The sequence below is a fragment of the Saccostrea cucullata genome, unplaced genomic scaffold, assembly GCF_032062105.1.
Source record: "Saccostrea cucullata isolate Sc308-1 unplaced genomic scaffold, CSIRO_AGI_Scuc_v1 ctg11020, whole genome shotgun sequence".
Lineage (NCBI taxonomy): Eukaryota > Metazoa > Mollusca > Bivalvia > Ostreida > Ostreidae > Saccostrea > Saccostrea cuccullata.
Genome location: NW_026923130.1, coordinates 4,380 through 16,444, shown reverse-complemented (window position 1 = coordinate 16,444; position 12,065 = coordinate 4,380). Strand labels below are relative to the sequence as shown.

The 12,065-nt window shown below is 32.5% G+C and overlaps 1 protein-coding gene and 1 pseudogene across 1 annotated transcript; both read right to left on the bottom strand.

The window, feature by feature from the left end:
• Window positions 1–868: 868 nt before the first annotated feature.
• LOC134263234 (leukocyte elastase inhibitor-like) lies at window positions 869–2,055 on the bottom strand (annotated as a pseudogene).
• Window positions 2,056–8,004: 5,949 nt separating this feature from the next.
• LOC134263235 (leukocyte elastase inhibitor-like) lies at window positions 8,005–10,972 on the bottom strand. Its single transcript, XM_062745552.1, has 2 exons — window positions 10,880–10,972; window positions 8,005–9,435 (listed from the first exon to the last, which is right to left on the bottom strand). Exon 2 carries the CDS (start codon window positions 9,399–9,401, stop codon window positions 8,157–8,159), a length of 1,245 nt encoding a protein of 414 aa, XP_062601536.1. The 5' UTR covers window positions 9,402–9,435; window positions 10,880–10,972; the 3' UTR covers window positions 8,005–8,156.
• Between the last annotated feature and the right edge of the window lie 1,093 nt (window positions 10,973–12,065).

Here is a 12,065-nt window from a genome sequence, read left to right as displayed (position 1 = left end):
TGGTATTGCTGCCAATTTTATCAAACCATTTTTCATTGATCAGAGTTACCCACCAACGTCATCTATTCATGCAGGGGTCGCCTCGGTCGATTTCTGCTCAACTGATTTGCATTTTAATTTGTCAAAAATATTTTCTTTAAATTAAATACTGAGTAAGCTGGCTTGAATTTCGGTTACAAAAACAAACATGATAAATGTCGTGCCAGATATTTGCACCAACTAACTAACTTTTCTACACATATTCTAAGAGGTACTTCGTGTAATTTTCGGAAAAAGCTGCAATTTCCAGTTGCAAATACATGTATTAGGTCATTTGAACATAAAATGAGATGATTAATATATTTTGAAATCTTGCAGGGATTATATATATATATATATATATATATATATATATATATATATATATATATATATATATATATATATATATATATATATATATATATATATATATATATATATATATATATATATATATATTATTATTATTATTATTATTATTGCAAAGACAGATGCGCACGAGAATTTGCATGCATATTAGGCCTCCTTAACTCCTGACCTATCGATTTGCCTAATTTACATTCCGGTAGAATTATCAAGAAATCAACTCCGCTAACTTTCAAAGAGTTATCACAGAGAAAAAAAATTAGAAATGGAAATATTTGAAATTCAACCAAAACTGTTGATTATAATGGTGTTTAATCATGAACATATTTTTTTATCTAAAACATTTGTAAACATATTTGATTTTCTAGTATAAACAAGTTAAATAAACGATCCAACATAATATCATGATTCATAATGATAATCAGAAATGCCAAGTTCTTCATCAATTGAATGAACATTTTGTAGATTACATTATTCTAAACTAAAGTTTGTCCTTTACAGAGACGCAAGCAGGTTTATAAAATCTCCCAGCGAACAGAATGACGTCATTAACCGAATATCGAATAAAAAACAGAAAAGGGTGATTTGCCCGAAACTCTGTTGTAAGGGACACCGCCTCTACAACGAGTCCCGTAGCTGCGGCAGCTTCAGTTCCTTCTTCGTTGACATCAACAAAGGTTTTATGGAAAATCTCACTAACGTAAATTTCTTTATCTTTGTCCATGCCTGTAAAATCAGCATTTTTTGAGTCAAATACTAAAGGCATACCCAAGGCTGACAAATATGGCTTCAACTGAAAGGTCGACTCCATTTTGAATTTAAAAGATACACAGCAATCTTCTTCTCCCTTAGGTTAATAACAACAGTTTTAAGGACAGATTCCGTTAATTTTTTCTCTAGATGCTCTATACCATCTACGGCTTCGGGTAGGAGAGTAAGCATGCTGAGGAATTTTCCTTGGTATGGCATCTCAAGGGCACGAAGCATCGGGTCTTGTATGTGACAGAATCTGAAAGAGGCCTTTTGATACATCATGTCTGTGTCTACTTTTCCCTCAGTGTTCCGAAACTCCATTACTTGTGTGAGCTCGCTATCAAATTTTCTGTTCCAGTTTCCTTTGAAGTAGATGGAATTCACTAGAACCATGAATGTTAGTTCATCCAGCGCACTCTCTGGAATCAGATCCTGGATTTTATTCTCAGTTTGCTGGCTAACCCAGGAGTTTATTTTTTTGCTTGCTGCTTCAGACTGAGAGAAATCCACGGTCTCTAACGTAGCTTTAAAATGTTGCAGTCTTCTAGGAAAGATTCTTCAGGTTTGAACCTCATGCTCTGATAGATTCTACTGGCAGTTTTAAGTGTGCATTCACCAGTTTTCCTTGACAAGAAATCAAGATAAGAACCAAATGCTGTAGACATCTTTGTCCATTTCCTCAAAATGAAGGGCTTGAGTCATTTCTTTCAGTGTTTCTGTTCTTGCTCCCATATGAACCATTGCTAGGGCTGTTGATATGCTGAACAGCGAGTAGAAGATATTGGATTCTGGTTGTAACTGCTTCAATAGACTCAGCATGAATCTCTTGTTAACTCTGGAGAAAGCTGCAGATAGTTCTTTAGTTGGAAATGTGGCAGGCGCTTCTTTATTTGGGAAACGTAATTTAGTTGCCATTTTGTAATGAATACAATAAACCACCACAAGCACAAGTATCAACGGCAAAAGCCTTTTGTAATTTCTGGACATAATGATGCAGTTTTCGTATCTGATTTAGTTTAATCTGAAACGATTAAATTAACAAATAAACAGAAGTTTTTTTTATGTATTTTTAAATTTTTAAGGAAATATTCATAATTTTGCAATTTTAATTACATTTCATATATAAGCTAAGAGTAAATGTGTGTTTATGATCACCACCTGTAAAATAGTAAGATTTTTTAAGCATCAGTAGGTTTTTCTACTAGATATTCTGAACTATGTGCTGCAACAACAAATAAAAGGAACACCAGAAAGCATATTTTGCAGGTAATCAAAGATATAATCGGCAAAATCCGACGATAAAAGTATGTTATTTCTTTATTAATTTCATTTGTATTAATGTTTTTGTTACTACTCATTAGCAAATAGCTACTAAATATTTCAATTGAATCATTTCTTTTTTTTAAGATACTATTTGGATTTTTTTTTCAGCTAGGTTAAGGTATCCGATCCATAATAGCCTCAGATTCAATAAATCTGAATGCAGAACAGATATATATTGGCTGAATTCTCAGTATATGTAGACATATTCTTCATTTTTTAGTCTTAATATGTAAGAGCGGAACGTGTCCTCGTTTTTGACCTTGAATCGTTCTTGAAGAGTTTTCCCCCTTTGCTTTTAATCAAAAAAATTATTTTAAAAAATTCCATCTGGTGAAAAATTATTCTTTTAAACGTTTTTTCTATTCTTAATAATTATATAGATCTTTCCACCATAGCAGTTTTTGATATTCGAAGTATTTAAATATCTATTTAAAAAAGATTGCTTGTTTCCATAGACCTTAATGCATTCTTAATTAATTAATTACTGCTCGGGTAACCATATGTTTGAAAATTTCTCATGGTAAACCATTTTCTGTTAAAACTGCTTTGAATTATCTTAAGCGTATTTAATACCGGATGGATATTTAAGTTTAGAAAATTGTCATTTTATGGATTGTATACCTTAATCGACATTTCAAACCTCGTACTTAAAAAACAAAACGAACAGTAATATTCTTCAAATACAAATATTTCAGTGGACAAAGCCAAAAAAAAAAAAGACTGTGGATGTTTCAGAGGCTGTATCAGGTATCTAGTTTGGGTAATGAGGTATTGTTTCATCTTTTAAAATAGTCATTTGTTACTATTGAAAGGAAAATTCTTGTGGTTATCAGCTTTGAAATTTTTCAGTGGGACGGATCTCTCATGATAAAAGAATCAGAAAGTAACTCTTAAAATACCAGCTACATGTATTTAGATAAAAAGTAGGCGAACTGTTAAAAAGAACTTTAAGCATTTTGCGCTAAAGAATCATGTTAATGAACAGAATTACTAGTTACATGAGCAGTACTGTTTCTGGTTCCAGGCAAAACAAAAAGGGAATACTTATTTTTAAAAGAACAGATCTAGATCAAAAGACATCTAGAATATAATTGACATGAAAAAATAAAAAAAGAATTTGGAAATTAATGTGATTCATTAACCAAAATTATATCAAAGTCCTACCATATATCATTTGTAAATTATACTTTATGATACTAAAATAAGTAAATAAATTAAAAAAACTTTTAACGCCAGAGGGAGTCGATTTTCCTCGATTGGAAATCCACCGAAAGGTACATGTAGTTCATGGCATTTTGTTGCTTTTATAATTAGTATTTGCACAAATGCTATATTGCATGGAACAATATGATAACTAAGGTACATGTACATCTGAAAGTTTGCCAGGCTTCACCATCTAGTATGCTCAAACACGTCGGATCTATTTTCAGATTTCACAAATTTCACCAAGTCGATGACCAAAAATATGCATTAATGAATATTTATGCAGTATTTCTAGAATGTATGTGGCCTAGGTGTTTTATTATTTGATAACTGTTATACATGTAGTATGATAATCAGAATTTAGAAAATAGTCGTTTAAAGAATGCAAGGAGACGATTTCTAATTTCTAATGCAAAGGTGACGGAGGGGGGGGGGGAGTCGACCTTTGATCATTATTTAAAAAGGGGAGTTGCTTTGGAAAAAGGGGGAGTTGCGTTGGAAAAGGGGGAAAATACTTTGGATAAAAACAAAAAAAAATATGATTTACAACTGTGTATAGATTATTTTGTTTACTTGATTTCATGATACTTGATAAACATTTCGGTTTTTAGGCTTTCATTGCTTATTTTTTATTATAAAGCTGTTGGAAGAGAAAGTTAAGTTTACCGAGATGGTGGAAATTATACCACCACAAGGGCTTGTATAATTCTTGGGGGCGGGGTGGAGGGTGGCAGCCCCCACCTTTTTTTAGTATAGTATTTCAATGTAGTAGATTCCCTTGAGATGATGGCTTCCCCTTACACTTTTTGATGCTATAAGGTCGAACACTGGCAAATTACAGGATCTATTGAAGAGTTTTTTGGGCTTGTCATTTTTTTTTGGGGGGGGGGGGCACTTTTGAAACCGTTGTTCTGGGCCTGCAACACATTTTTAATGTGCAATTTGCAAAAAAAAAAATGTAAAAGTATTTAGTCTGCATGAAGAGACACCTACATTCTCATTACGGTGGAAAACAATTCCCATGTCATTCTTGGAAATCATTTTCACAGAACTGTTGAAAAGACATTAGAAAGTCCATGCTGAAGCAAATAAAAAGAAACTGAGGAGGGGTTCTGAGTGTAATTCGGAGTTAGCCACCTTGTGTTATTATTATACTATGGTGTAAATTTATTTCAGAAACAAGTGCCTCTGCATTTTACTGGAAGATGACAACTCGATTCAGTATTCCCAGTACTTTGATTTCAGAGGCGGGCACTAGTTGATGACTATGGCACGCCAAATTCACAAAAATGAGATAAACCTAGTTTCACATTTGATAAACTAGGTTTATCGACTGTAAACTATAGTTTACAAACCGTAAACTATAGTTAACGATTCGTTAAGTATAGTTAACGATTCGTTAAGTATAGTTTTCATCTGTAAAACTATATTTAACGGTTGTTAATTATAGTTTACGAATGATAATCTAAGTTTATCTGTCTGTAATAAGCGTTAACAATAGATTTTGTTGATAAACATAGATTCACGTTTGTAAACTATAGTTTACAATCGTAAACTATAGTTAAGAGTTGTTAATCATAGTTTCACAAATCGTGAAACTATATTTATCAGATCGTTAACTATAGTTAACGGTTTGTAAACTATAGTTTACAAATCGTGAAACTGTATTTATCAGATAATCTATGTTTTGCAATCGCAAATGATTGTTTTCAGTGTAAAGTATAGTTTACGGTTGTGAAACATAGATTATCGCGTTAACTATGGTTTACAGATGTGAAATATAGATTAACGTTGTTAACTATAGTTTACGGTTTGTAAACTATAGTTTACAACCGATAAACCTAGTTTATCGATTGTGAAACTATGATTATCTCATTTTTGTGAATTTGGCGTGCCATAGATGACGTATATTTATCATTATACTACATGAATAAAAAATATCATTCGCAAGTAATAAAATTCTGTCATTTAATGCTCAATTTTCAAGAAACATAAGAATATTCAATGTTACATGTAAGTGTAAATTAATCGTGTAATTTAGATTTCCTGTAACTACCTTATCTGAAAAGGGTTTTCCCCAAAGTTATCTGTATACTCTAGCAGATTTTTAATATTTTAACCTGCAGAAAGTCCGGAAGCAAGAAAAAAGGTCCATCCAGTTTTGGGTTTGAATGGTCAGACTTCTTTGTATGAAACGCGCAGTTCTAAATATAGCAACAATTTACGACCGTGACGAGAAATATCAAGTTTCAATTTACAGAGGAGTTTAAATCTATTATCCTGTTAAAAATCAACAAATGAAATAGAGTGTGTTTTGATATCCATATTTTGACACAATGTTCGACAAAAATTTGAACAATGTTACAATGTCTTTTTTTTTTTTTGGTTATTGCAACTTTAATTTGTGTTTGAATTGAATTGAACATATTTTATTGACAGAGTCAAAAGGTTGCAAAACGACCACATTCATTCAAGAAAGTTTGAATAATCTTGAAAAATTCAGCATTTTGTAAGAAAATCATCACCTCATAGCATTAAATATACATTCATAACATATAAATGTGTTATAACATATAAATAATTAAATGACAATAGCTTATTCATTAAGGAATTCCTTGCTTTTATATAATTCTAACAAGCAAAAAGCAAATGATATGCATCTTTTATTGTAGACCACAAGAACAATTAGGACTAGCTATTAGATTACAGGGATATTTTTCCCATATGAAAAATATTTCTTAGGTTTTAAAAATACTCTTGTGCAGACGGTTATTATTTTTTTAAATAGAAGTTGCCTCCTTTTTTGAAGCAAAGTGAATTCCACTTTCTTACAGTATCAGAATAAATGATTTATTATATAATTCTTATCTGTATTTTTACAAAGAAGAATTTAAGGAATTCCAGGTAGTGTATCCTGAAATATTGCCTCTTGTATCAGGTACTAAATCAAAATGATTTGGTACTAAATTATTGTGCTTTTTATTCATTGTTATTAGTTTTGCTCTGTTTCTTCTGTATTCCAATGCTTCCCAATCTGTTTCCAAATATAATGAATTTTTTGAAGAAATAATTATACATGTAAGCCCAGTAACTATTCCTGCAGGAAATCATTGTATTTTCTCAAGATTATCAATGTCTGTTTTGTGCATCCAGACCAAACTTCAACAGCATATTCAAGGTGTTGTCTAAAAGATATATATAAATCTGGGATAGAATTGACAGAGCAAATTTTAGCTTTTTAAGTAGCCCCCGTTTTTGTATGCTTTCTTTATGATGATATCATGATGATCAGACCATGCTAAGTTGGACGACAGAAGTATCCCAGGGTGTTTGTGTTCTGTTATGTACATGTATTACAATTTGCAATTGTCAAAACAAGTTCATGGAAATGCTCCGACGTTGCGCACGGTGTTGGTACTACTATAATATCTAACTCTTTATGTTGCAGTGAAATTGGCGGTTTCACTTTATCATATTAACTTTAAATTAAAAATAAAAATTGCTTGTGTTATCGAAAGTAATAAATAATTCTAAAAATTCTACTTTAAATAGTTCAAATACAAATATTTCAACTATGTCTATGGTGAGGCGTTATTCATTATTGGTCATTACAGCGTTCTCGTGTCCGACGTTACATCAATTATTGTTCGCGCAACTACAAGGTCTGAAAATATGCACTTACAATCCTCTAAATTAGATAAAAGGATGCAATAAAATCTATGTATTTTGTGAGATATTGTTGAGTTTTTAACAACATTTTATCATTTTCATGAATTTGGACTGGATCTGCAGTGCGTAAGTAAAATGTCTAACAGTAAAAAATCGTTTCCTTACTTTGACATTAGCCGAATTGGTGATGTGTACCAAACATAAATTCCAGACAAATATAAATTTTGGTGAATAATCCTTTAGTACATATATTTCATAGATTACTTGAGTTGATACATATTATATTACTTTTCCGACGTAAATATTAGGAGGGCTTTCTTAAGTGTAGCCATTTTGTTATGAACGCACGAGTCAATGTATTGTTACTTTAAAATATGTCTCAATTACATGCACACTATCTGCAACCTTTAAGGAGGGATTCTTCTCATATTTATTATATTTTAATATTAATGTTATATTCTAGGATTCAAGAAGACAAAATCACTAAGTGATTGTATCAGTTAGATTAAATTTCACGGGTTATTTTAGGAGAAGGGTAAGACCAAGGTCATTAACTATTCTACACCTTCATTAAATTCTAAAACGGATAAAAAGAAGTGTATTCTAGCGTAATTTACTTGTGCATCAATTATATTGGACAAAAACTTCAGAATTAAATATGCTGTTTAATCCTTTCAACAAATTCAATTTCCAGTATCAACATGTTATGAACATGTTATAAAAAACTATTCAACATAATGTCCTCATTTAAAATGATATGCCGGAATGCTAATTACTATACATCAAATAAATGAACATTTTGTAATTTACATCACTATCAACTAAAGTTCGTCCTTTACAGATGCGCTGGTAGGTTTATAAAATCTCCCAGCAAACAGAATGACGTCATTAACTGAATCTCGAATAAAAAATAAAAAAGGGTGATTTGCTCGAAACTCTGGGGTAATCTCTATAGATCGCTTCTTCATAACAACACCCGTGGCTGCGGCAGCTTCGGTTCCTTCTTCATTGACATCAACAAAGGCTTTATGGTACACCTCACTAATGTAAACATCTTTATCTTTATCCATGCCTGTAAAATCAGCATTATCTCCAAATGCTAAAGGCATACCCAAGGCTGACAAATATGGCTTCAGCTGAAAGGTCGATTCCATTTTAAATTTCGGTAGATACACAGCAACCTTCTTCTCCCTTAGGTTACTGACTATAGATTTGAGGAGAGATTCTGTTAAATTTTTCTCTAGATGCTCTATACCATCGACAGCTAAGGGGAGAAGAATAAGCATGCTGAGGGTTTTTCCTTGATATGGCAGCTCAAGGGCACTAAGCGTTAGGTCAGGCAAGTGGCAGAAATTGAAAGAGGCCTTTTGATACATCATGTCTGTGTTTACTTTTTCCTTGGTGTTCCGAAACTCCATTACTTGTGTGAGCTTGCTTTGAAATTTTCTGTTCCAGTTCCCTTTAAAGTAGATGGCATTTACTAGAACCATGAATGTAAGTTCATCCAGCGCACTTGCTGGAATCAGATCTTGGATTTTATTTTCAGTTTGCTGACTAACCCAGGAATTGATTATTTTGCTTGCTGCCTCAGACTGAGAAAAATCGACGCTCTCTAATGAAGCTTTAAAATGTGTGTTGCAGTCTTCTAGGAAAGATTCTTCAGGTTTGAACCTCATGCTTTGATAGATTCTATTGGCAGTTTTAAGTGTGCAATCACCGGTTTCCTTTGACAAGAAATCAAGATAAGACCCAAATGCTGTGTGGACATCTTTGTCCATTTCCTCAAAGTGGAGGGCTTCGGTCATTTCTTTCAAGGTTTCTGTTCTTGCTCCCATATGAACCATTGCTAGGGCTGTTGATATGCTGAATGGCGAGTAGAATATATTGGATTCTGATGGTAACTGCTTCAGTAGACTTAGCATGAATCTCTTGTTAGCTCTTGAGAAAGCTGCAGACATTTCTTTGTTTGAAAACGGTAAAACAGTCGCCATGTTACATTCAATACAATAAACTACCAACAGCACAGCAAGTATCGACGATGAAATTCTATTGTAAATTCTGGACATGAACGTGAAACTATTGTATCTGGTTCAGTATCACCTGAAACGATTAAACATCTTTTATACAATTGACAGAAGTTTTTCTAATATATCTTCTAAATTTCAAGAAAATACTTATTATTCAAAACTTGTTTTTTTTAAAGCAAAATAATCCAATACTTGTTTATTTTAATAACCTGAAAAATGTTTGGATTGTACGCATCAGTAGGTTTTTCCAGACGCTTTGACCTAAAAACATGTACAGTCATTTTACCAGTAACGAATCGGTTTCTATTTACGTCTCATGTACAACCCACATCTTTGAATTTCCAAATTTTCTTTGTTGTTGTTTGATTTGTATTTCTAAGCTTTACAAATAAGTGGTACAAAAATTTTCAAAATATAAATGGTACAGGGACAGAGCTGTCAAAAACACCCCCCCCCCCCCTATTTTCCTAGTTTCGAATTGATTTTTCAGTATATCGAATCATTTGCCTTTTACTGTTGCTGACTTAATAAATTAATTCGGTTGATCGATCAATTATTGCAGAAATATACCTTCAAGAAAATTCTACAAAAACTATATACTAGTAAGCATTACTTGTTGATTCAAATGATTATTTTTCTAAAACTAAACAATATGAAAAATGTTGCATTTTATGAGAACCTTTTAGTGAAATGCGTTATTAAAATTAAATCAACCATCTCTGAGACATAATTTTCATGGAATATCTGTGCTTATAAATCGTTTTGATAGTATTTTCACTTTTTTCCCATCCCGTAAAACGGCATTTTTCGTTCTTCGAAAATTCGTGATTCGTAACTAAGAAAACAACACTTGGTTAGTTTAGATGTTAAATTTCATTCAAAAGTCAATTTTTGTTTAATTCAATATTACATCTTTTTGTATTTATCCTTGATATTGACTACATACTCAATCTGGATCAACAACATATCGAAAATTTTTATTTAGACGCATTTGTCGACACACTTTCGTTTTCCAAGACTTGCCTTGCGCTTGTTAAAATCTAGGTCATCGTTTCAAATTGTAAATACTGTGGGAAATTATCATGCAGGTTGCAGATATTACAAAAATACAACACAGAGATAGAAAAGTTATCCTTTTATTGTATTTACCTAGTAAGATTTTTAAAACCCGTCACTATGTCTTCCTAAAATATTTAAATTTAAAAAAAAAAATTCGATACTGACAAATATTCGTCACTGGTAAAATGACTGTATCTTTCTCATATGTAAAGGACCATCAAAAAGTCTATTCTGTAAGTACGAATTGTAATAGATAATTGGCAAAATCAGTTCAATCTTATTAACATTAAAGTACATGTAATTTACTACAAACAAGAATGGTCCACCATACCTCATATGTTTACATTTCCCTAGTACGTTAAAATACTTAAAATAAGAATCGATATTAAATATAAATCACTGATTAAAAATTATGCACAGAAAACACATTTAATTTAGTACTTTTGATGTTTACTTACTTTATGTGTCATAGATGTTACAAGCCTAGGATATCGAACTGTCGGTAAGGTACTACGTGTAGTGGTCAAAATAAATAATTCCGTACCACGTGATCCACAGCTTGTAGGGCGTCTTATTAGTGTCACTGTGTATATATGTCAACATAGACTGAGATAGGTAACCAGTGTAATTCTCAAAATTTAAAGCATGATTTGTGTGTTCTTTTTGTACAAGTACATGTAAATAAATAAATAAATAAATATTAATGGTCGTAATTAGGAGCATTCGCTATAAATGCCGGTTCGGTCCCGTAGGGTTATTCGGGTGAGGCCTAATCTCTTTAGAGAAGTGGACAGGCTTTTGTCTATACATCCACAGAAGGATGTAGGCCTGTACACTTCTCTAAAGACAACAGAATGAGGCCGTGTAACCCGAGGATCCTAGCTTGTCCCAAAAGGTGCTAGCTTGTAAAAGATCCCCCAGAGCATGCAAAGTGCTTAGTATAAATAAGGTCAAACTGCAAGTGTTGACCGGTGTCTCAACATGAATGAAAAATGCTTCAAAATGCGTAAATTACAAAGAAAGTCTTTTACTGAGCAGTAAAAAATTGGCAGCTCAGTCAGATTCTGAAAATGAAACATGTTTTCCTGCGAAATTTAAAATTCTCGAACAGTCTCGGATTTTAATTGCTCCCAGACAGGTTGTCTCTTCTGAATTATTTGATGTGCGAGCATTATTACTGAATGACCGAGTCAGACTCTTTGTTTGCTTTAAAAATGCATTTACGTTCCTAGCTTCCAGAGTTTTTCGATCCAACATTGAGTCACCACAAACTTATTCGAGATATTTCAGCTCTATCAAAATTTACATCCACTGGCAAATATGAACATATATATCATCTGGATATCATCTTACACATCTGTGACTTTTTTGTTCTATACATCTATGGCTTTTAACGTCAGAGGCTAGGGAGGGGATTTCCATCGATTGGACATCCACCGAAAGGTAGATCACGGCTTTTTGTTTCAGCTACAATAGTATTTGCACAAATGATATGTCGCATTTATGCCAGTTAAGCTACCACAGCAACTCGAGACCTCAAGATTTTTCCTCTGTTAGCAGAGCAAATAATGATTGACCTCTAAAACATCAGAGATACAAATGTAGGATCAGATGACATGGAAAATGAGCACCCCCTGCCGACCC

Excerpts from the sequence above, each read along its gene's own strand:
- LOC134263235 (XM_062745552.1), bottom strand. The coding sequence starts at position 9,401 with ATGTCCAGAATTTACAATAGAATTTCATCGTCGATACTTGCTGTGCTG.